We start from the raw sequence: 25609 nt of genomic DNA, 5'->3' as shown, positions 1-25609 counted from the left end.
TTTGGAACTGAAAGACAGTTGCTGAAAACAAACAGAATGGGAGTTGTGTGTAATGATACTGAATGTTTCCTACCTGTCAAGGACTTCATTACAACGACTGAAGATCTCAGGTTTGGCGTAATGGTCAGCTCCAATAAGCTGGTCAGCAAAGGACTGCAGGGCAGCAATCTTCTCCTCCTGTGCAGCCGAATAACATTTAATCATATAAGAACACCACTACATACCCAATAATTTTAAAAGATTGCACTAAGCTGCAAAACCTCTCACTGACCTGCACATTAATGGCCTTGTCAAAGTCTTCATGTTTCTTGATGAGGGCCTCCACGCTGTCCAGGGAGTCACCCTTGTCGTCACTAGCGAGGAAGGCTTCACGAGCTGCCATCCAGTTCTCAGCCTGCTCACAGTCCCTGTTGAAGAGCTGCAGGGGGACAAGGACAACATTTAGTCAGTGGAGGGAGAAAGACAACCATCAGAGACGTCATAACAGTTTCTAACCGATAATGTCTCAACAACTCGATACCTGAAGCTCGAGGCACTGGTCCAACATCATGCGACGCTGCACCCAGGCCTTCTCAAGGTCGGCACGCTCACGATCCAGGGCCTCCAGTTTCTGCTGAATCTCGGGACTAGCATAGTGGCCTCTAACCAGCAGCTGCTGACCAAACTGTTCAAAGGCCTGGAATGTACCGGCACGAGCATCAATCTCTGTGCGGTGCTCCTAGAAAATGGAAAAGAAAAAAGATGGATGAGCAGTGTTAGCTGGCTAAAACCCTGCGCTGACGATGCAATTTTGTGCATTAAAATGGAGGAGTTCAATACCTGGTGTCTTTCCAGAAGGGCCTCAGCTCCGGTCACATCTTTGGCCAGCTCCTCGGAGGACACAAGCCCTCGGATGCCATTAATCCAGGACATCAGATCTCTGTGAACAAATGAAGACTTATAGCTCAAAATACCAAACAATAACTGCTTAAAACTGGAAAATCTCAAAAAAAACAACATCATTATCAATCCAGTTCTTCACTCAACTGACAAATATGATTGGCTGCACTCTCCTCACCTGAAGTCAGAGAGGAAGCGCTGCAGGTCGTGCGAGTTGCCCAGCTTGTCTTTGCGCTGGTCAGCCCGTCCCACCAGGCTGCTCCAGGCAGTGTTCAGCTCAGTGCACTTCTCCTGGATGTCATCCACGGCCTCAGGATGGGACTGGATCAGACGCTCCGCTGTCTCCCCAAGAGAGTTCACCTGAGCAGGGGAGCAGGAAGAATGAGTAAAAGCCTCTTCTGCCAGAGGTTTGGCTGTGGATCCGCTATAATGTCATATAAATGACAAAAAGACGATCTGACCTTATCACCCAGGGCTGCCAGGTCTCTCTCAAAGCCTTCGTGTTTGCGCTGCAGAGCCTGGACGCTGGCCAAGTCATGACCATAGTTGTCAGTGTTTAGGGCCTGGTTCTTTTCCTCAATCCACTCTTTGGTTTCATCGGCATCCCTGAGGAGGCACAAACAAGACTTTCGTCAAATGTTGTGAAGGGAAATGTCTGGAGGGGGTGCATGTGAGAGGGACTGACCGTTTCTCACTGATTCCATTTATTCACTTGGAAACACTGTATTATACAAAATATATATTTACACTTCAAGTTTCTTTAACTGTTGATCAGTATAAAGGTTTTGATTGGAATGTTTTCTGTTAAAGGTAAAAATGTCCTTAATTCAACCAAAACTTTAGGAATTAGCTTGTACAACTCTGTGTATAACCAAAGCTATCCTAATGTAGTGATTTTTTTAAGTTATGCAAGCAGCAACCACCAAATTGCCGACCATAAGGAAAAGTGGTTTATTATTTCATAAACCTTTTAAACCTAAGCAGTTTAAGTTTTATTTTTTTTAAAGGATGAGTTTGCACATTCTTTCTTACAAATGAAAAGTTGAATTCAATAGCAATAAAAACCCTGTTGCTCATTTCAATACATTCTGGGCTTTTGCTGCTACAGCCTTTTTTGTTCTGGTATGACCACGAGCGTGTGATGGCTTATGTTTGCAAACTTAATATAGATGTTGCTTTGTTACTGACATCACTAATGCAGTTTTCTGATTCTATTAACCTTCTCAACGTGTGCTTCTGTTCTTAAATCCAATCCAATTTTGTCCAGAAGAGGTGTAAATCTTACTTTTTGTAATAAAAACTTTGTTATAATCTCAAATGTGTTCGATAAGAAGGTTTTGTACAAAATGTATGTTTTGAACTGGATGTTCTTGACTGTCATGGCTGTTTGCCACTTTCTCAGGTCACCCCAGCTCCACCCTTCTTACCTACATTTCAATTTTATGGCTCGGGTAACTAGCAAAGATGGAAGTGTCATACAATAACAAACTGGAGCTTCCGAAAAGCTATCGCATGGACGACATGTGTCCTTCAGTCTTTAGTTGGTACCTGTGGAATCGCTGCACCTCGTGGGCACTGCCCAGCATGTTGCTCCTATCTTCAGCCAGCTGCTGCAGGGACCGCCAGCGATTATTCAGCTCCTATACATCAAAGAATCAACATTAGACAGCAATATACACTCTATGGAGTTCGCTCAGCACTTCTGCAGGATGGTTCTTTGTTTTTGCAATGATTTGCAGTTTGATAACTCAACACACCCTCAATTAAAGAGGGACACAGAGAGTGATTTAGTCATTAAGCATTCAAGTTGTAGATGTCAACTTTTTTGAATATTTTTTTTCATATTTGCTGAAAATGTCACTATATTTACACAGCACTACATGAGATAGATAGTATGTTCGGAAAATAATACTCTTATAGCTACTTCATTGCCTTGCAGTGCTTCTAATGGCATTACTGCATGTGAACAAAAACAACCAATCAGAGCAGAGGAGTCTCTAAAGCAGCTGTCAATCATGTCGATCACTGCTGTGAACTGCAGTCAAACTGTCAAACTAGTCAGCGCTGATCAAATATGAATAAGGACTCTGTTACTGCCGGAGAGCTGTGCTTTTTGGCTCAACTGTTTCCAACCAATTTGCGATTATATCGCATTACATGTAAGGTTATCCACAAAAGATAACTGCAACAATTTCATTACACACAACAAAATTTCCAAACCTGGAAAATTAGAATTTGAAATTCCTTGACTTTTTTGGGTTTTCCATGACCGTGTGGACCCTGCAGATCATTCATATGGTATCTAATATATTCTTTATATTGTTCATAATAGAGTTTTTAGCGTGTTGTCCAGCAAGATTCATTCACAGCTCGTGTAATTGGTTTGATTGGTTTAACATGAACACCAAAAGGAAGCCACCGGCAGAGAAAACTAGCATGCTTCGCTGTTTGAACCCGGCATCATGTACGTCTTTCAGAATATAGTGACAGTTTCACAAAAATGAAGCAAAGGTTTTTTGTTTTCTTAAAGTTAACAATTGTAGCTTTAAACTGCGTCATCAGATAAACTTGGAGATAATAATTTAAGGTGAGGAATGCCAAATCAAACATTTAACATGAATAAAAAAAAAAAAAAATGCAAATACAATGTGTACTTATAGCGTGGTAATTTGCATAGTGTGTCTGTTGGGCACAAACAGTAATGGACAAATACAGGCACACAGATAATGGGTTTGAAGTGCACAGGACTGGGTGCATGTTAGGGACATTACTTAATATGTGGACAATAACAGGATGTATGAAAGGATGCTGAGGACATAACTCATGTAGCATGCCAGCATTCATTCACACTACAGTCAACTAAATGGATGATTACAGGACAAACAAATGCAATGGGAAACAGGATGAAACCAACCAAAACTGAACACTCGCGTCAGGTTTCAGGGAACAGGAAGAGACAGGTCACATGACACCAAAAGGAGACCATGACGATGGGGTTAGTTTTCTGATCACGATGCAGGACGGGAGAGCTACGGCAGGAACGATTCAAGGTGCGGTCGGGTTGGACTAATTAATCTTACCTTGATAGTATTAAAGTTAGCCGTTGTTTGAACAGCCATGCGTATATTCTATAGTCAAAGGTGAATAAAACATGGCAGAAAGAAAGGAGGAGAGGAAGAGGACAAAAACAGAAAAACACCACACCAGTCAAGAGTGTTATGGAAACTCCCAGGGTTTGTGTTGGTCTTCACCCAAGATCAATCACCACTTTACACCAATCAGGACACAGTACGCACTGCAACCATGGCTCGAGCAGAACCAGCCCCAAACACTGAATTATGATGAATCAAACAAAATTACTGTAATGATTGAGACATCTTGAGACATCTTTTTAAATCAAAGGGATATTAAAAAAAGGCTTAGGAGTTCCCAGGCTCCCAGGTTGTCTCCTCAATGTCTCATCATATTCACATGTAACATTGAGTCCCATTCCAGTAGGATGTCTTTGGGCATGTTTGCAGCAAATTCCATTGGTATCAAACATCAAACCCCAATGCTGAACAGTCATGCACAGTTACAGTATCAGATCAAGATTGACAAGCTGTCAAATCTTTGCAGCTGATGCAGTTTGTCTAAAAATACTGAAAGCAAATAAATGTTTGAATGAATTTTCTGGAGACAGACTGAACAGTGTTGGATGAAGCTTACCTTCCATGGAGAGGCAGTCTTGGAGTCAGCTTCATCCTGTTGAATGAAATGTAAGCGTTACACCAGGCTTTTTTCTCGTTGTGATATTTTAAATGTTTTTTAAATGTTAAGCGAGAAGTGTGAAAAGTACAGAAATGATCCAACCTTGCCAGGAGCAGCACCCTGCAGCTCTTGTTGCTGTATGAAAAAAACAAAACATGATGTCCGTTGAGTGGCAGGTAAAACAGGGGAGATTGCTCATAATGTGAAGCTAAGTTTGCAGAACACACCTGAGCCTGAACCATGGGGGCCTCCTCAGCCATGAGGCCTTCAGACTCCAGCTCAGAAGCCACTTTGTTGATGTCCCTCAGGCGAGACTCGTTGGCCTTCAGGTCCTGGACCAAACGAAGATCAAAATATACTTTTGTGAGACATGAGACATACAAACAATTGAAAAAATACACTCAGCAACCAAGAGAGTAATTATATTCAAGATGAAACAGCATTTTTAAAAATGTCAGTATTGTGATTTATTTCCTAATGAAAAGGGGAGGCAGGCCGCAGATAACGTTGGGAGGATTTTGACTTGATAGTTGAAAACTGGGCATGTCATAACAGTGAGGCTCTGACAGTGTATGCTGATGGGATGATGGGAATTTTATATGATGTACCATTTCACAGGAATTTGTGAAAACATTTGAGAAGAAAAAAAGAAGCCAAAGGAAAAACACAAAGGTTTCAGCCTTTTGGGCTTGAACACCTAAAAACGATAGTTGGATTACAACTTATTGCACATTGGTATCTGTTAATATATGTCTCTGCAGTTTGTAATTAACTTTATTCTGTAGAAGAGAAGCTTTTGAAACATGCGTGGACATTACCTTCTGGAAGTCGTCAAACTTCTTCTGCAGGACCTCGACCTGCTCCAGGTCGGAGCCCACCTCCTCATTAGTGAGGGCGCTCTCCTTCTCGTTGATCCACTGCTGCAGCTCGTTGGCCTCACGGAACAACATGAACTTCTTGCAGCTCTTCTCCAGCATGTCCTTGCGTTTCTCTCCCAGCTCCAACAGGGTGCCATATCTGGAAGACGGGCAACCATAAAATTAAATCATGTTATGTGCCTTCAAAAGCTTATCCCTCCTTACCATGGCTCATTTTTTAACATTTAAAATGATTGGTCATTTTCTGGAAGAATGAGTTCTTTTGAGAATATTGTATCTATTTCTAGTGATCACTGTATTTCATTGCAAAAAAATCATGATTGTTAAAATCTGAATTGTAACACTGATCCTGCAGCGCTGAAATGAGTCAATAAAGTGGCTGAAAATGTTGTCAGTCATTCATTAAGCAGAGATGGAGAACAGTTGCTGGGTTTAGCTTCTCCCTAATGTAAGGATTTGCTCCTTTTATCCATTTAAAAAATGTAAAATGGGCATTTTGTTTGAATTGTTGCTCAAACAAAACTAGTAATTCAAAGATATCTTCCTATTTGGGATTATGTCTCTTAAATGTTATACACAAAATGAGATATCGTAAAAACAAAATAATGATTGCTGAATTATGAAGATTATTATTATGAGTGAGGCGAGTGTTTATACCAATCTTGGAATCAGTCTGATTGAGCTCAACAGGTAATGGACTGATTACATCACATTTGCTTCACAATAATCACAGCTGCCTTTTGTCTGGAAAAAGGAAACCTTCAGAGCTTTTACAAGTTGAAAAAAGTAAAGACAAACAGTCCAAAGAAAAAGCCAAGCTGTCCTTTACTTTATTTCAGAATAATGAGCGACATGTTTTAACTTCGGGCTCCTTCAGCTTAAGGCAAGTTAGATTTAAGGCTTTTTATGAACTGTTGGTCAGAATAATTTAAAGACAAAATGAATAATGACCAAAATTTAAGAAAAAAAGCCATGAAGCAACAGTTTTTGTCTTGTGGCAGAGACTGTGGGGTAGAAGAGTTCTGGTGTTTGTTGATGGGTTTTCTTGGCAATTTTGTGTCTCTCATTCATGGGATTCAACTGCCTTGATTCCCACTGCACAGAGACCGAAAAAATTTGTGCATAAAAACATAAAGTCTCCTATGCATTGTCTTGTACAAGACTCAGCCATGCTGGGAAATCCTGGTTAAATAGTTAACTTTCATTGAATTTGCACAATGTTGTCCAGGGTACAGACACAGTGGATCCTCTGCATTGTTCGTCATGCTATCCTGATATATGACATCAATGCCAGAGGCATTCAGTCATTTTTTTTTAATTTTTAATGATATTAGCAATTTTTGAAAATTTACAATTCAACGTGAAAAAAAGCCCAGTTATTAAAATTTTACTTCCCGTTTTTCCCGCTTCAAGTCTTGAAAGTTGATTTAAGACATTTGACACCAATAAGGCAGGTTTTTTTCAGATGAATGAATTCAATGTTATTTAAGACTTTTTAAGGATCTGCAGGAAAACTGCAACCAATAACATCTGCAAGTAGTTGAAGTAAAGTTTAGACTTATAAAGACCTGAGGTTTTTTTTTAATTCAGTTTTTTTTGTTGACCTGGCATCTTGCTTTTTTATGGGTTCCTTCCTTTTATTTTATCCTATCATTTATTTTCTTCGCTCCGTTTTGTAATGTGATCACTCTGAGCGTTGGACAGTGAGGTAACCTTTCCAATAATGAATCAAAGCCCAAAATGTGAGGAACAGAACAGCTTATGACATGACAGAAATCAGAACTCAACATCCAAAGACAAGCCTGGGATGAGAGGGAAGAGGAAGGTGTGAATCAGTCTTCTATCCCTCTACTGAATAGAAGATGAGCATGAGGAAGACTCAGTGTCACAACATGAGGGGCTTTTGGGGGTTGGGAGGGATGTAAAAACTGCGCTGATATTTATCACGATCACAAGAACACGCAGAGGGACGCTGGTTCCTACTCACAGCTCTTCCACCTGCTTCATGCGCACAGACACGCTGCAGGCCTCCTTGGTGACAAGCCTGCTCAGCGGCAAGGCAAGGCGAACGCACAGCAAGACAAGATTAAGGTGTTAAATACAGCGAGAGGACAGCAGAGGAGACAAGAGAAAGATGCCAGGGGAAAGGTCATTAGTGTTAAAGAACTGAGCAGAAATTATGATTTGATGAAAGTAAAGAAAGGTTCCACAGCAGAGAAAAGACGGAATAGTTGACACATCCAGTAGGAGAGGAGAAAAGAGTTAGTTCAGTACATTCCACTGCAGGATTTAAGAGTTAAGGTGCGAGTTTCTTACTGATTCTCAATCTGGTCCTGGCGCAGTGCGATACTGCCATGCTCATCCAGCAGGTTCTCCCTGGAGGAGGACTGGGTGGGGTCCAGCTTCTTCACATAGGCAGCAGGAACAAATCCCTGACGATCGTTCACCTCCACTTTCCACCAATCCTGCAGCAGGGAGGACATGTTGATATTGATGAAATCATTTATAATATACAGCATCTTATTGCAAATGTTTGCTCCATTTTCATTAGACTTCTCAACAGGACGGAAAAATAACAACCCGCACTGATCTGACCTGTGTGAGTTTGAGCCTGAACCCGGCCCGACATCATCACAGAAAATACTTTCCTGAGCCCGACCAAGCCCTTCCCCCCAAAGAAAAAAACGATAATTGGCTTCTAACAACTGTGACACACCGGCTGTTTGGCTGCATGAGCCATGCGCATCTCTGGCGGAAATAGAGCAACATGTAACTTCATAAAATACAGTCTCTGACTTTGGTTTGATATCTAGTGTTGGCGGAAAGTTATTGCACATTTGCGATCTGTTGTTAGCACCTTTAGCTTGTTTAGTACATGACATGAATGCTGCTGTCACACTGAACGTCCTGCTGTGCCCCGTTCAAAGTATTGAAAAAAAATATTCAATTGCACAGCCATATCTGATTTGACTGAGATAACTCGGAATCAGTAGTTGCACAGTTATTATCTTTAATCCCTTGAATGGCTTTATGGTGAAGATTGACAATTGATTATTAATAGTTTACTGATCATTACAGGTACAAACAAATAAATAAATAAATCACTTAAGATTTGCATCCCTAATGTTAATGTACCCAAACACTAAACAACCTAATCACTGCATTATTACAAGTAACATGCAGATTACTGCTGGTTCAGTTTTCATTTAAAGTGGTTAGTTGGAGCCTGATGTTCAGTTCATGGTACAGTCACGCTGAGCCACTGTTATCTGTACCTTGTTAGTGCTGTTGAGCAGTGTGAGGATGTCCCCCTTCTTCATGGTAACTTCACGAGGACTCTTCTCTTGGTAGTCGTACAAGGCCAGTACCAGCTCTTTCCCGGTCTCATCATCAGTTGGTGCCACTTGTTGCTGTTGGATTACAACAAACAATGTAATCTCTGTTTAAACTGAAGACAAATGGATTATTTTACAATTCCCAAACAGCTGAGAATGGAATCGACTTTTACCCTGCAGGACTGGGCCTGTTCCTTCAGGCCTTGGATGCTGCTGCCATAGGCACTCAGGTCAGACATCAGGGCCTCATGCTTCTTCAGCAGAGCCTGTGGAGGACAAACTATTCAGTAAAACTGCATTTGTCACAAAGGGATATAAACTTAAGGCTTCTGCAACACATGTAACATGATCAAAGACAGATCTTAAGGTGGAAACACTGAGAGATTAACGAATGACAAACTTTATACTTAAATAGAAAGAAGTTTAAAAAAACTAACATTTGAATTACTGATATTTTGTTAAAATCCTCTGCTCATATACCTCAGCAGAGTCCTCGTCTTTGCCGTAGTCTGTGCTCCCCACGATGGGCTCTTTCTCCCTCATCCAAGACTCAGCCTCGTTGGCATCAGCAAAGTACTGCTGGGCTTGCAGAGAGTCCTCCAGATCCTGTCTCCTCTGGGATGCTTTAGCCTTCAGGGTGTCCCAGCGTCCATGCAGCTCAGTCAGCTTAGCTTTCACATCCTCTCCAGCAAAGTGGCCTGAGAAGCGCACACTTGAATGATCAGCATTTTGAAAACTGGGACAATATTTCCATTGCTTAAAGGGTTACAAGCACTTCATAGGAGACACCAAACAACACTTGGCTTTAAATACAGACCTTCCTCCACCATGGCCTCTCCTTTCTGGGTGACAGCCTTGATGCGAGGCTCATGACCGGTGATCTCGGCCTGCAGGGCCTGGTGCTTCTTCAGCAAGTTCTGGACACCAATCAGGTCTTTGCCTGAGGAAAACACCAAGAGAGACTTTCTTCAGAACTTCATCATTCATCAGAAATATCTGAGGGTGCTTGTCCATGTAAACTGACCATCTGAAGGACACTACATTTTTGACCATCATCTTTTATATCACAAGCAAATACAGCCAAGCAGTTTTACCTCTGTTAGTCGAGGCAGCAATGGGCTCTTTCTCACGGATCCAGGTCTCCTCATCCTCCACATCTCTGAACAGCTGCTGGAGCCTGAGAGAGTCTGACAGTTTCTGTTTGCGTGCAGCCATGGGCTCGCGCAGAGCTTCATAGCGCACAACCAAAGCCTCCTGTTTTTTGCGGATGTTGTCAGCATCAAAGTGTCCAGCCTCTTGGAACTGGCGAGCCTGGATTGTTATGCCATCAATGCGATCCTGAGAGAGATTAATTCACATATTAACTATTCAAGTATTGTGTACAAAAAAAGAGCTTCAAATAGTATCAGAGGTCCTTCATGATGTTAGTCTATCATTCGGTACCTGGTGAGCGGCTACATCAGCCTCCAGCAGTGCATGTTTCTTCTGCAGGTTCTGGACACTGGTCAGGTCTTTTCCATAGTCGTCTGAAGCCAGGTGGCCCTCAACCTCATAGAGCCACAGCTCAATGTCCTCTACGTTCCTGTTGAACTGCTGCTGCTGGTTGGCCTCACGCAGCTTGATGCCTAAAGTAAAAAGGCAGAAATGAAATTTACAATCAAAATTCAGCTCAGACTGTTCTCATCACTAAAGGGTTGCTGCAGGGGTCTATACTTGGTCCATTGCTTTTTACATTATACAAAAATAACATTATTCTTCCAAATCAGTACTATAGTGAGATTTTATGCAGGTGATACAATTTTATATGTCCCTGGTTCCACTCCGACCAAGATTCTGACTTATCTCTAGTCTGTTTTTGATGCCTTTGTTGTGCCTTGTGCAGACAGCCATTCAAGACTCATATTAAATATATGGACCAAACTACCTTAAACCCTACTGTTTAAGTCCAAACCACTTCATATTTCTTTTCTTTTCTAAGTGAAATGCTTCACCTACCAGTATATAATCCTTAAATATCCCATATATTTCATCTTGGCAAAACTAGTTTGAGGTACGATGCACCTTTCAAATTAAAACAACAAAAAAAACCCTCCAAACTACTCTCAAGTTGGATCCTTTCATTTCCCTCTGAGATTTTAAACCTTTATTCTGTTTTTTTTAAGACTCTTGTAGTTGTCCTTGTAGATTGCACTTGCTGCGTGATTAAAGCAGTTGTCTGGTTTTATTTGTGTTGTTCTTGTATGCTGGTTGTGCGGTTGTTTGACTGTAAATGTTTCCTGTCTTTAGGTCTGTTGTGAAAAAGAGATCTCAGTGCCTGAGTAAATAAAATGAGTAAAGCTTATACTCGACTATAAACAGAAGAACCACCATGTTTGATTAAGGATGTCACATTTGACAATATTAACTGAGCTGAATCTATCCACATACTGTAGCACCTCCATTATCTTCAATTCTGTTTTAAAACTGGTCAGCCCCAGCTTTCCCATAACCAGTACCTTTGAGCTCGGTGGCCTCCAGCAGTTTCTTCCACTGGGAGCTGACCTCCTCCATGCGGCCGGCCACCTCAGTGGAGGCGTAATGCTTTCCATCCAGCAGCTCCTGGCCAGACTTCTGCAGGGCATCGATGCGGCTCTGGTTAGCTGACAGCTCAGCCTCAAAGGCCTGGTGTTTCTGTACCTTTCCTTGCAGGTTGGAGGGGTCCTATTGTCAACAGAGTAGAGGCACACAGGGCAGAGAATGGGAAGGTCAGAAACAGGGAGCATAGTACAGGGATTTACAAACTTTTGAAAATGGAGGACAAAAGATCTCCTTAGGGCTTTTTGATGGACTACCTTGTAAGCCTCATCTGTGGCGGTCTTCATCTTCTCGTTGATCCAGCTCTTGAGCTCATCGGAGTCCCTGAAGAACTGCTGCAGGTGGAAAGAGTCCTCCAGGGCAGCACGGCGAGACTGAGCACGCTCATGCAGGGCGTTGCGGCGGCTGAGCAGCTAGAAATGTGCAAAGGAAGAGAAAACATATTGCTTTTAAGTACACAGTAAGAAAAGTGACAAAATTCAGCCAGTTGCTTTAGCATTTTGAGATAGATTGGGCATTTAAATTAATAATACTTACAGCATCTCTGCGGGTAGCCACGTCCTCTTTGGCATAGTGGTTGTTCTGGATTAGCTTAGTAGCAAACTCATCCAGGGCCTAGAGATATACAACACAAAGAGATTGTTACAGTTGCTCTGATGCCAGCATATTATAGCGAGTAGAAATAAGTACGAGCACAAGTATATAAAAATACAAAATAGAAATACAGTAATAGTCAACAATAAGCACTAGTCTGTAAATATTTAAAAATAAAATTATTTAGAATATGCTACGTATGTAAAGTTTGTAAAACATACAAAGAATGTCGAAGAATGTAAATTAATTATCTGTGCAATGCTACAATGAACAACAGATATACACAGGTAAAAATAACAATAATAATATATACAGTATATTCAATATGTGTCACATACAGTAGTAATGGTATTCTCGCACAAAACCTGGAAAGTGGAATGTGAATTGTACAAGTGGATAAACTGGAGCAACTTACAGTGATCTTCTCTTCCTGGGCACTGAGGGACTTCTCAAAGTCCTCATGTTTCTTCAGCAGAGCCTCTACACTGTCCAGGGAGTCACCAAGGTCTTCATTCAGGAGGAAAGCCTAAATCATGGACATACAACTTTAAAAAGTAGCACATCATATCAACTACACAATAGTCACTTTTTTTCTTGAACAGAAGTTTCGGTGTTTCAGGTTACCTCTTGCTTGCTCATCCAGTTGTCAACTTGCTCAGTATCCCTGTAGAAGAGCTGCAGGTCCATGCACTGCTCATACTGCTGCCTGCGAACCTCCCACAGCTGCAGCAGAGACTCCTTCTCCTCAGACAGGATGCCCAGCTACACACAGACAACACACCATGAGTTTGATGTTAAATGTCTCAATATGGTATATGCTAGTGTGCTGTTATAGCTGCAGTAAGATATACTGCAATCCATTGCGGATCCAAGTCAATAATTCTGACTTGCTTTTCCCCACGTCTAATCTAAAAGCATCCCGGTGCTTCTACTCGGGAAAACATGGACGCTCGCAGCAAACTGATGTTTGTATGTCAAGTCCCTGTGCTTCACAAACATCTGCAGAGGACCTACATCCATTCCAACAGTGCCATTAGTGAAGTGAAACGGTGTATGAAATAGGTCAAATGTCTTGTTCATCCACGCTCATTTAATAAAATTCAACAGCTCAAAACTGTGTAAGCAGTTGCAGAGCATAGTAATGTAAACCACCAAAGCTAAAAGCATAAAGTTATAGAACTGATGTGCATTTGTTTTGCTGTGGAGGGAGACAGATTCAGAGATGCTTGCTAATACTCCTATCAAGCACAAATCAACTTTATGGAAACGGCAGCTACAAAACTTCTACAGCACGCTGTACAACACAAACACTACGTATGGCGGAAACTGACAGGGTCATTCTGTTTGGTTCACGTTGTGCCCTGCCATGCTGCTGTGATGTCATGTGTGTTTATGTTGGCAAACTATGACTGTGGGAGGTCGTTCTTCTATAGAGTGGCTAATTCAAGGAAGAAGAAAAGCGGCTGTAAATGTTTGCAAACAGGGAAACAATGAGATTCAGCAGCTCTTTACCCTCCAAGCAGAGGACGAGATCAGCTGTCATATAACAGAGGAGGTAAATGATTGTGACTGGCATGTTATGCCGTTATTATTGTTTAGAAAGTGCTGCCAACGCATATGTTTTATATCACGTTCAAGGCGGACGCTCACGTGTTAAACATCACACCAGTCACGCCTCGTTTGATCGCAGGATGCTGTGATGCAGTGTATAATCACACACAGGAGCGGAATGATGCCGCCATCATTTGGATCTGTGTAAACATGTAGGGGCTGTATAAAGGACAGACATCGTTGCGGCCCTATAGCGCCATCTCTGTGTAAAAGCAGCTTGTGACTTCCAAGTATAATATATTGCAATAATAATATCACACAAAAGAAAGAAAGTACGATGTGGATGTTGTCATAGTCTTACCTTTTCCTTGACCTCGTCAGAGGCGTAGTGTCCTGTGTTGAGCAGGGCCTGGCCGGCTTCATCAGTGGCTCTAAAGCTGTCTTCATGGGCGTCAATCTCTCCCTGGGAAAGACAAAGGACAACCCTGCATTACCTCCTTTATAAATGTTGCACAATTGTTTGTATTCAAGCTTTTAAAGAATAAAGCTAAACTGTTTGACTAATTCCAAGACCCGATGACTTGATGTGTTTTCAGATATCTTACCTTATGCTCCTGGTGGCGGTCTAGCAGAGCCTCAGCTCCAGCCACATCATTGGCCAATTCGTCAGCATTGATCAGAGCTTTCATCTCTGTCACCCAGCTGGTCAGATCCCTGAAGTCAGCAGTGAAACGCTGCAGCCTAAAAAGAGATTAACACAAGAGGGCAGGAGTGAGCAGAGTTCTGTGGAGAAATGTTTAACAGAGCGGCACCGAGGAAATATCTGCCCTAGGAAAGCAGTTTTTGTATTCTAATTTAAAAAAAAAAAAATGAAACAAAAGAAAACCATATGCGACAAATTTGATGTGTCAGATGACAGTGACATGACTCAGCAAAAAAATCTGACGCCAAACTGTCTGTTATCTCACCGGTAGGAGTCATTGAGTCGGGCGTGGCGCTCAGCAGCCAGGGTACGAATCTGTTCCCAGTTGGTGATGAGCTCGTCCTTCTTCAGATGGATTTGGGAGGCGTTCTGTGGATGGGTCTGCTGTAGGCGCTCTGCATCACCACCAAGTGTGTTGACCTGATAGAAAAACAAAGGAAAAAGGGGAAAGACTAAGGAGTTTAGACCAAGTTTTTAAACTTCATGGCTGTGCTGTAGATACATATATTGATATTCTGTAAATCATCTTCTTGCCTTATCTTCCAGGGCAGCCAGGTCTCTCTCCAGACCCTCGTGTTTGCGAAGCAGAGCCTGCACACTGGCTAGGTCACGACCAAAATCATCAGAGGCCATCAGTTGCTCCTTCTCCTTGATCCAGCTGATGGTCTCATCTACATCCCTGTTGTTGGATTTGAACACATAGGTTTGTATTTACACCGTGACAAAATACCATTTCTTACTGGAACCTGTCACAAATCACAAAGACAGTTTAGTCCATATGTTGCTCTGCTGCTGTTTACCTGTTGAAGCGCTGCACCTCAGCAGCCCCAAACAGCTTGCCCTGCCTCTGCTGAGCCAGACCCTTCAGGCGCTGCCAGGCTGTGTTGACCTCGTCCTGCTTGCGGACTATGAGCTCGGCCTCTGGATGGGCTTCCTGTATCAGTTTGGCTGCAAGCTGGTTCACCTCGTTCACACGCTCCTCGTGAGCAGCCAGGTCAGTCTGGAACTCCTCAAACTTCTTCTGCAGAAGCTCCACATGCTCCAGGTCCTGGCCCAGCTCCTCGGAGGTGGCCATGGCCTCCTAGACGTGGAAGCGGACAAACAACGTTAAGGCAAATATTACATCTGCGTTGAAGCTTTATCAATTTATTATTAATCATTACATTTCATTTAGGGTGTGAATTAGGTAATTTCTAACAAAGTCAAGTAATCATTTGAGGAGGTACGTCTTGACAGTGAATATTTGTAACATCTGAGCAACAAGCACCAAGTTACCCCTCCTACTGCACACTGAACTGCATCACCAAACATTTCAGTCAGCTTTAAGGATCTCTGAGCCCCTGCAGCCACAGCTTCTTATGGCTCTTGCATTTTATTTATTTTTTGGTTTTATGGCATAATATTCTTCACTTGCAAATGGTGAATCAAAAGTTTACCTCATGGCATGCTGTTGCCTGACAAAACTGGGTTTCATTCCTCATTCAGAATAATAGATACCTTTGGACTCAGGCAGTCTTATTAACTTTTAACTCCCAACTGACGTTTCCTTTAAATGAGCACAGCTCTCTCTTAAACTCTTTTATTAGAGCAGCTAAAAAGGAAACACTGAGACGGCATTTCGTTTCTTCTGCCAAATGACTACAAGACTAAAAGAGAAGTTTAGGAAGACTTAAACTTAAAACGCCAAGAATGCCTCTAAATGAAAACACGAAATATTTGTTCACTCCAGGTTTAACATTTTTCACATAATCCATTTTTATTGGCTGTGAATAGAGACGCACCGATTGATCAGCTGGTGACTGGATTCAGTCTCAGATAGCTGATTCTTTGTCGATCAAATTAACATGCATGCGCTGAGTACGATGGTTCACTTCACTGCAGCACACTGTAAAGACTTTTGACAGAGCTGCTGAAACCTGTTTTCAAAATGTATCACTCATTCCCATACATGCTGCAGAAGCTTCTGTGTTAAGCTATCTAGCAAACTCGGGTATGCCATCAAAATCTGTAATTATCATGGAAAAAGTGTAGCACAACAAAGCTGATGCTAACTTTTTAATGTGAGTAGATGGAAGAAGCTGAAAAACGTTGCTTCTAAGTCCAGGAGATATAACTCAATAAAAACCACAAATATGATGTTCTTCCCTCACTGGCTAGTTAGCTGATTAGACAAGATAGACAGTTGATGATAAGCTTAAAAGATTCACACAGAAAAGTTCATGCTAACTATTCAATTCAAGTCAACTATTCAAGTCACTTATCATTAGTGCCATATGCTGGTGTTGTATTTGAATAAAGACACAGATTTGGGTGGTCTAACCTAGTTTGCTAGTTAGTCTAGTTAACTTTCTTACCAAGTAGGGTCCATTTAATAGATTTGGTAATGTTACTTTATTCAAGTAGTGCTTAATGAGACACTCATGTTTGATATTATATATGCATTTTTTACTTCTTCAGGTCAAGTTTCCAGTGACTGAGGAAAACTTCTGACAAAATCGATGTTGACTTGGCCAAGAAAACTGCAATCGGTGCATCTCTAATGGTACACATTTACCAACGAGAATCTGACCTTGTCACTGATCCAGTCCAGGGCATCTTCACACTCACGCAGGTACTGGACCAGTTTCTGAGCCTGCAGGAGACGCATGCCCTTTTCCTTGGTCTTCTGCAGCAGAAGGTCCCAGAGGCGATGCAGCTCCTCAAGACGAGTCTAAGGCACAGGAAGGAAGGATTTTAAAATGTAATGCAAAGAGCAGAGGAATGTAAACGGAAATACGAAAATAAGAAGGATAAAAGACTAACATCCCCACTCTGACATGAGACGTATCACTGTAGTTTTTAACTCTATAATGATTTTGAAAATTTCCATCTGTATCTAAAATACAAAAGTAAGTTTTAGTGCTATTTACAACACAGAGTAATCTGTTTAAAATTGCCACCTGAAAGCAAACAAATTTCCCTCAGCATCATTCCTTTGTAAGACAAGCCATATGAAACAACAGTGCATGCAACCAAATGTCACGACAGAATGACAAGAAGGGATAGCTTTAGGTGAAGAGCCTAATCTGGAAGAATTTCCACAGCAGTCACTCAGTCCACAGCAGGTCAGCACCTACTTTTATATATTCTCCAATATTGACACTTGTAACTATAGGTCTTTGTTGTGTCCGGTAAGGCGTGTAGGACTGAATCACATGGAGCAGGTTAACAGTGGACAGGATTTTCAGGAAAAATGCACATTTTGGACCAAACACATCTTCAGCACTATGTGACATACTCGAATGGTCTCAGAGGAGAAGTGGCCCTCGCTGATCATAAGGTTTCCGGTCTCGTCCAGTTTGATAATGGCCCCAGCGTTGGCCTGAACTTCAGCTTCAAAGGCCTGATGTTTCTGCAGCTTACCCTGTGTACAAGAAAAGACGTAAGAAAGATATATAAAAATCTGTATTGCATCTTACAGTCCCAGTCTGTGAATACACTATATATCAAAAGAAAATGGGAGAAAGACATTTAAGTATTTCAGATGAGAGCCGGGGAAGAATATGTCAAGCACAGTGATTGCAATACATGGTGTGAGTTCTGTTGGAAAAATGTTGTGGCATAAAAAAATGTGGCATAAATGACGCTGACCTTTTTCATATCTTCTGGAACTGCCAGACCATTGTGCCCTATTGGCAGGAAATTCAAATTAAACATATCAATGTTTTTGGGGTCAACATCTCGTTCAGGTGTGATACTGTATACATGGGTGACATTTTATTTACAGGGATGGAACATGAATAAGAAATTAGTGCAAATACTTCTAGCAGCAAGCAAACAGGTTGTCACGAGGAAATGGTTAAAATCAGAACCACCACACACTGAGGAATGGACAGGAATAATATATGGAACACATACAACGGAAATGATGTAAAGTTCCCTATAACTCCAGAAATTATTTTTTTCCAGATTAGGACCAAGTAGACTGAGTATATCAATCCTTTGAAACCTGAGAAAATCTGTTTGATTTGTTTCAAAAACATGGGAAGAAGGCAACAAGCAGCCTAATGAGAAATGGTCCAAAAATTAGCTATAAAATAGTTTTTTTTAAAAAAGAAACGGCACATTAAGGCATATAAAGTTATTATAATTATAAATCTAGTTTTCTGGACATTTTCCCAATATTTCTGAGAATTTTCTAATAACTTTCCCCTCTTTTTTGAAACTTACTTGAAGTAATTTTCTTGTCAACTTTTACTAATTTCTTGCAATTTGTAGGACACTTTTTGACAAGTTGCTCATTGCCTTTTTCCCCATGTTTTTGGGGCAAACTAGTTTGCTGAGGTTTCAAAGGGTCAAATAACTTGTGAAATGCATCTGAACACAGCACAAGAAATCAACCAATCCTGGTTTTAAAGGGTTAAACCTTTAAGGTCAGACTTAAGTAAACTATGGAATAAAGGAGGAGTGTTAAGGAGTGAGAAATATATTGTATTCTGTGTTTTACGATACCTGTATCAGTTCACTCCTTGTTTATTTTATTTCTTATTTTCTTTTATACTATGTAGTTTCTAATATGAAAGCTTCCCATGTATCAACTGTTTAAAAACCTGGATTAATGTTAGAAAAGAAAAACCTTTAGGAGGCTAGACTGTATAATGGATATCTAACGCACTGCAGTTTCTTTTTTCCTGTTCTGAGTTTGCACAATGCTTTGTGAACCCATTTTCAATAATACAATGAAATAATGTGCTGTGAGTGAATGTGAAAGCAATACTTTTCCTAAATAAAAATCTAAATATAAAAAAGAAAGATACATGAAAATCATGATAGAGATACAGAAAATATAGATGAACACTGAGCTAAGTATTGTGGGACAGCATCAAGGTGAATTAAGCGGTTTGATGCGTTTGAAATACTGTGCACAGAGACATGTGGAGCGCAGCCTTACAAACCTGCAGGTTGGAGGGGTCCTTGTAGTTCTCATCAGAGGCGATCTGCAGCTTCTCCTGGATCCACTTCTCCAGCTCATCGGCGTCGCGGCGGAAGAACTGAAAGCGGTAAGAGTCCTCCAGCTTTGCCCGGCGCATGTTCGACAGCTCCTTGAAGCGCCGGTAGCGGTCCAGCACCTGCTGCCGGCGCTCCTGGATGTCTTCTGCTGTCTCCAGCACTTTGACCCCTGTGGTGTCCATTTTCTGCAAACACACAATAGAAAGACTCATCACTAAATTGCGAACAGGTATCACAGCATTAAATTGTTTTTTCTAAATTGGTTTCACACTACAACCCACGACAGATCAACTCTGTGCAGAGATCAACACTAAGTTCATACGTATCACAGGAAATAATTTGAGTGATATGATTCGACATTTTACCTTCTCATGTTTCATTAATACTGACATTATATGATATCACTGAGAATAAAAGGGAAGTTCAAACCATTTAGTTTATACAGTAAGATAACTGTTCATTTGAATAGGTTTGTGCTTAATTTATGAAATATATTCAGTATTTCCTGCAGAATGAGAGTGTATTTGTGGCGGTAACTGACAATGGAGTGGGGTTTGGCTTGGTATGGGACTGTAAACTATCTTTTTTTCTTCTTTTTGCTTTTAAATGCTTGTGCATCCCTTTGTATCATTCTGTGTCCCCTTTCCAGGTTCTGAGGTTTTTGCGGGTTCGGGATCAGAGTGCAGGCTGAGCTCTCCATGCGTTCTTTTTTTTCTCAGCTGCAGTTTGTGAATGGTGGGGTGGATAATTGATCTGTTGATCCATTCAGCGCTGATCAGATCAGATCGGAAATCTATTTGTGGCAGCCGATGTTTTAAATGTGGGAGACCCTGATGTTTCTGAGAAATGTGGGCTTTCTGCAAAGTTACAATCAATCCTCACTTCTGCAGCTCATCTTTATGAATCTCATCGGCTCTCAGATACCACACCATTTATAGATGCTACCCAGCTGTAGATAATCACACACAATAATGCTCACCAAACACTGACATTTTGACATTTCTTGCCTAATTGGACCATCCAACACTAATGGTCTCTTTCAAATTAATAGGCCTATACAACTTCTACAACTTCTCGTTTAACAGAAGCTTGGCTTGGAACTATGAGGCAGGATATTTGGAACGACACTCTCTGCCTGAACAAAATCCCCCATCCTGTCTCAAGCTGAGCGACCGAGGGGCCAGCAGCTGAAATAGTGAAATGCCAAACGGGGGTGGGGGCGGAAATTCCACATGCATGCGAACAGTGCCTAGGCTTCACTTCACAATGGAATCGCTGCAGTCAGCTTCTCTGTCCACTGTGCCTCTGGCCCCATGGCCAGCGTCGCCTCAGACTGAGGGCAATGTGTAGCTAGCAGCCTCATTGAAACATGACAGAAACCTGATCTTGAAGAGGCAATCACACCAGATTATTTTCAAGGATTTCTGCAAATCAGCAGAGCACGGGCAGCTCAGTCCGAGGGGCTGAGATTCAGAAATTCAAAATAAAAGCAGTTATTGGTGAAAATTATTAAGGTGTTGGTGGTTTTACCAGATTGCAACTTTTCTCCAGTGGTTATCTGGTGGCTCGTACCAGACATTATAGAGCACTTAACCACAGCATCTGTGAGAGACTCCGCCCATCAACAGACAGACACAAAGAAGCAAAACAGAGATATTGATCTGTCTGACCAAACCAAGGTCAACCAAACCCCAAGCACAATAGCTGATGTCCGAGCTGAGTGCAGGCTGAGGGGAAGGCTGTGTGGAGTCTGTCAGGCCGAAATGTAGATGATTGTGCGCTTTTGTTGATGTTGCACACAGTGAGACAAAAAGCAGTGGACAGTGAGACCGTCTCTTGGTCCATGTCTCCACTCAATGGGAGGATTAGTGCAGTCAGCAGTGCAGTTGCAGTGGGCTTTTTAACCAGAGCCAGAGGACAGAGAAGCCCAGAGGCGCCATTAACATTCTACACAAGCAAACATCCCGGTGAGGCCACACACGCTCAAACACACACCACTATAAAGTTTCACTGAAAATACTGTAAGCCGATTACTGGCATCAGCCCAGTGCCAGACAAAAATGACAGTCCAGAACATAGGCCGGCACCCCTCCCCCATCTCCTGACTTGCCCCAGTTCACAGAGAGCTTAAATCGTCTCAGGGATTGAACTGACTGCCTCATTCTGCACTGTGATGTCAGCAAATAGGGACAGACGAACTGACACTGCCTCTGATTTTAACATCACAAGTTCACACATACTCATATCAATTGGAGAAAGACCCATTTGACATTTATTTCCTCATTTATTACCTCTTTGGAAGTGGAATCTCACACTACGCCACCTTTGCTTTTCTAAAGCCATGTTTTGACGAGTATGGCCCTACTAAAAACAGAAAAGTCTTTCTGTTGCATTTTGTAAAAAGTCTGTGTTCATATGATAACATTGTGAAAACGATCTTTGTGTATAGCGATCCACAAAATGACTGAAAACGCTGTACTATGCATGCCAGGCCAGTAGTTGGCAGTGTAACTTTGTAATGACACATTATAGAAGGACACTGAATGCCTGCACATAAAGCGGTTCTTCAACACACACACAGTGCGGTGAGTATAAATACATCCATGCACTGAGCAGCTCTCATAGAAATGAATGAGGCCCCGCCCCCACGGCTGTATCCAGACTTCCTTATAATACATCCATGGTATAATCAATCAAGAAGAAAAGGCGAACGCACACACAAGAACCGACAGCGTTAATAACCTCAGAAGAGTCCGCAGCACAAACGCAGCTAGTTAGTCCGCCATTGTTGTTATTGTTATCGTCCTACTCATGCATGGCTGATTGTCTGAAACATAATGCGCATGCCCAAGATGCGGCCATGACATCACCATTTTCGAAGGAACTGCCTAGTGCACTAAAATAATGTCTTAAAGGGCTCTGAAACTGCCTGAGCGTTTTTAAAAGATTACAAAAGGTTTCAAAGGTTTGCATTTTCAGGCCCTCGAAATGCAGTTGTCGTGCGAACAAAAAAACAAACCGCAACTAGTTTCTCAAGTTTAACGTTTCATGCACGAACCGCTGAAGTAAAACAGCCCCTTACAATGACCCAAGCACATACATAATGCTGCCATGGTGCATGATTTTATTATATTATGTCGGCGTTTTGGAAGCAGACAAAGAATAACGAGTATCACAACAGCGTCAAGTGTCATTTTGCACAGACACCTCTGCTGCTGGCTTAATGGTGGAAAACAATGCCCCACTCTTTCTGTATTCATACGCTCTATACAGAGCAGCAAAGTGAAATTACAGCCAAACATTACAATATACGGAGGGTATTTAGAAATCCGTAAGGTGTTCTTTTTAATACCATCATAGATGCAGACGCTCCGCTTTCTATTTAATATATTGTATGCAGTGCACGGAACGCATCACTGTTAGCGTTGCACACTTTTACCATCACATACTGTGTACCCTGGTGAAATTTCAGGAAGGTATGAAATATCACATACCACCCAAACCTAATTTGCAGTTCAGAAAAAGTAATAAATCACAATATATTGCAATATATGTTGTAGCAATACTCAGAATATTGCAAAATGTTTAAAATCCAACAATGCTGAATTGTGACCGGAGTATCTTGATATATCATCATATTATGGGGCCTATGCCTTTAACCTGGGGAAAGATTTAACTGAGTTTTTTTTTTTTTTTTTAAAGGTTTATTAAGAAAGTACTATGCTTCACAATTACTGCCAGAAGCCTCCCGGTAAAGTTTTTTTCCTGCTTTTTATCATATTATTAGTTAAAAATGTGTTATTTGTGAAAACTTTTATCTTATTAAAAAGAATACTTTAAAGCTAAAACCTGTCACATTTAATTTCCCTATAATATTTTTAGTAGTGTCTTGTTTGTGCAAGGACTTGCTGCCCATGTGCTGATTCACAATTAGTTACTCTTCAGGCTAACACAGTCTACACGTCTGTTCAATCTAGAATTGTCAAACACAAAGTGTTTAAGACAGTAAACGCCCTCTGGTGTGAACTATTTCCAAACTGAAATGACACAGCAAATATTCACAGCTAGTTTTTTTAGAGGACTATGGACATTTGGTTCGATATAAAGTCTGATAGTAATCAGACCTTTAAAGACGTTAATTGAATATATCTGAAAAGTGAAACAAAATTAGCGCCGGAGCAGGGCTGATTACAGCTCTCTGACACTGCTGAGTACAGCCCTTCAGCTGCTGATAGCACCTCCTCCCATCTTGCATCAGTAGATAACAGCTTTCCCTCTCTTCACCTCACTGCTCCTCTGTGGGGGCTTTCTGCTCCGTCCTGTAAACACCCACACACTGATATCACCTCGCAGTACAGCTGGTTTCTGTTCCTTACATGGCTGCAGTCATAACTCTAAGTCTCTTTCTTCCATCTCCTGAAGGCATATTGAAATTGTAATGCTGGGTGGGACCTTTGGACATTGCCAGCTACATGTGACTTTTTTTTTTAAATCACCACCCCTCCAAAGTCCAAGCACAGCAACAGCCAATGAAAGGTTTCTTACTGCCAGTATGAATAACCTTCCTCAGTATGAAAATTTTGTAGGACTGAACAATACAGAAAACTAATCTAATTGTGATTTTTATCCCCAGAAGATTGCTTTTTTGCACTGTAATGTCTGTTTGAATGTGATTATCAATCAGCCCTTGAATTATACAAAAAAGGTGGCTATTGGGAGCAGAGCATTAAGGCAAAAACATCTAAGGGTCTATATGGACGGATATTATTACTCTACAAGCAAACTTGGCAGTAAAAGCTGTAGTTGAAATACTCAAGGAACTCAAATATAAAGTCCTTGATTCAAATTTTCTCCCTAAAAGCCAGCGATGCAGCCTGAAGGACTGTGCTCCTAGCTTAGCTATCATGTGGAGGGTAATGGTTATGGATTCACTCCATTAAAATGATCGATCACGTACTACAGGAATTACCTGGATTGTTTACTGAAAAGCTTTTATCTTGGTCTATGTGTCCTTCCTGAACAAAACAAGAATCTAAACCCTTACAACTAAATGCTATATGTAAAATGGCCACACTGACCTAAAGCCTCCTGCAGACTGGGAGATTTTTGCAATCTTTTAAATTTAGTGCAGCTACACTCTGTGACATGGATCTTAATAAACTTGAGTACGACATCAAGGTTGATGTATGTGGACTGTGTGACGACATCACCTACTGAATCGCTACAACTTATGCCCATTGACGTCAATACACAAGAACAAAGCATCGGCAGTGTGCGTCATCCATCTACGCTGCTGTAGTGATCAGAGCAAAACGTAAACAAACATGAACTAAGCCCTTGCTAAAGAGGCATTTATGTGTGTCAAAAAAGTGAGGAGGAGGAGAATGCGGTTGTTGCTGGGGAAAAGATGCCAATTTGGCACGCCAGTTTTGCAATGAAGGCTTGAAGTGTTAGCATTTATTAGCATTTAGCACTGTGGCGCTGATCGGCGTGTCATTTCTTGCTGCATTTCTATTGGCTGGTTAGAGGACCAAACATATTTCTTTCAGTGATGGTCATCTTATGTGTGGGACAGCCCAAAGTTGCCCAGTGTAGCTGAAGTGAATACATTCCACTTCATAAAGAGAAGAAGCTCGTTAGCCACGTGCAGAATGTGTAAAGTCCTCTTGGGCGTTGTTGTTGTTGTTAGCATGAAGTGAGGCTACACCCTGACTGAGAATACAGCATCTTTCCAGAAGATTATTAGATTGCACTGACCTTCCCTAAACCATCTCTCATTATTAGATGAGTGGATGAAGTCATTCACTTAGCAACTCCCAGTTACTATGACGAACCATCTGTTATGAATAGGGGTCATACTGACGCCATACTGGGAGGATGGAGGCTAAAGGAATGTGCAGGAATTGGGAGAGTCTCATGAGACCAGGCAAGCCTGTTTCCTACTGAGGAACGGAAGAGAAAGAATCAAGGCGATGATATAACAGCAACAACACGTCGTCTCCTTTTCCTCAAAGTGAACTTTGGACAACCTGCAGCTGACTGTCATGCCTTTGTTTTATAGCCAGCAAGAAAAATACTACAAGAAGTTCATCCATATAGACACATCTTAAGAATTTCAGTGAGCCATATAGACCATATAATGTCCAAGCTCAAAGCAAGTTCCAAAAGTTAAATCAGGAATTTGAAGCTACTGTAGTTAGTCAGCAAGATTGACGCCTACAGCAACCAGTTGAATCATATCTAAAATTGATTTGATATAAATATAATAAAATGTTCCATGAAAACAAAAAAATAAATAAATAAATAAAGACTCAAATAGCCCTAGCAAACACAAGCTGTTATCATTTGCAGATCTC

General features: G+C 41.4%; 1 protein-coding gene across 10 annotated transcripts in view; it reads right to left on the bottom strand.

Annotated features, from left to right (window-relative positions):
- sptan1 (spectrin alpha, non-erythrocytic 1) overlaps positions 1-25609 on the bottom strand; it is a 47771-nt gene that overhangs the window by 16416 nt on the left and 5746 nt on the right. For 6 of the 10 annotated variants that reach the window (XM_042509100.2, XM_088070565.1, XM_088070567.1 and 3 more), the window contains exons 2-34: positions 19199-19438; positions 17542-17667; positions 16834-16974; positions 15065-15345; positions 14799-14943; positions 14530-14684; positions 14167-14302; positions 13923-14024; positions 12635-12772; positions 12426-12536; positions 11954-12031; positions 11674-11829; positions 11338-11542; positions 10286-10467; positions 9937-10180; positions 9660-9782; positions 9323-9540; positions 9016-9108; positions 8783-8917; positions 7824-7972; positions 7495-7551; positions 5448-5646; positions 4857-4961; positions 4732-4764; positions 4588-4623; positions 3960-4007; positions 2428-2519; positions 1341-1485; positions 1058-1239; positions 820-919; positions 521-718; positions 272-418; positions 74-177 (exon numbers count right to left, since the gene is read on the bottom strand). In XM_042509100.2, the coding sequence (XP_042365034.1) occupies positions 74-177; positions 272-418; positions 521-718; positions 820-919; positions 1058-1239; positions 1341-1485; positions 2428-2519; positions 3960-4007; positions 4588-4623; positions 4732-4764; positions 4857-4961; positions 5448-5646; positions 7495-7551; positions 7824-7972; positions 8783-8917; positions 9016-9108; positions 9323-9540; positions 9660-9782; positions 9937-10180; positions 10286-10467; positions 11338-11542; positions 11674-11829; positions 11954-12031; positions 12426-12536; positions 12635-12772; positions 13923-14024; positions 14167-14302; positions 14530-14684; positions 14799-14943; positions 15065-15345; positions 16834-16974; positions 17542-17667; positions 19199-19435 (4601 nt within the window). In that variant the 5' untranslated portion in view covers positions 19436-19438. The remainder of the gene's footprint in view (positions 1-73; positions 178-271; positions 419-520; positions 719-819; positions 920-1057; positions 1240-1340; positions 1486-2427; positions 2520-3959; positions 4008-4587; positions 4624-4731; positions 4765-4856; positions 4962-5447; positions 5647-7494; positions 7552-7823; positions 7973-8782; positions 8918-9015; positions 9109-9322; positions 9541-9659; positions 9783-9936; positions 10181-10285; positions 10468-11337; positions 11543-11673; positions 11830-11953; positions 12032-12425; positions 12537-12634; positions 12773-13922; positions 14025-14166; positions 14303-14529; positions 14685-14798; positions 14944-15064; positions 15346-16833; positions 16975-17541; positions 17668-19198; positions 19439-25609) is intronic. The other 4 variants (XM_088070564.1, XM_088070568.1, XM_088070569.1 and 1 more) reach the window with 2 other exon arrangements.

The sequence above is a fragment of the Plectropomus leopardus genome, chromosome 20, assembly GCF_026936395.1.
Source record: "Plectropomus leopardus strain MGB_pleo_1.0 chromosome 20, ASM2693639v1, whole genome shotgun sequence".
In the NCBI taxonomy this organism is placed as follows: domain Eukaryota; kingdom Metazoa; phylum Chordata; class Actinopteri; order Perciformes; family Serranidae; genus Plectropomus; species Plectropomus leopardus.
This window is presented reverse-complemented; position numbering and strand designations above follow the sequence as displayed.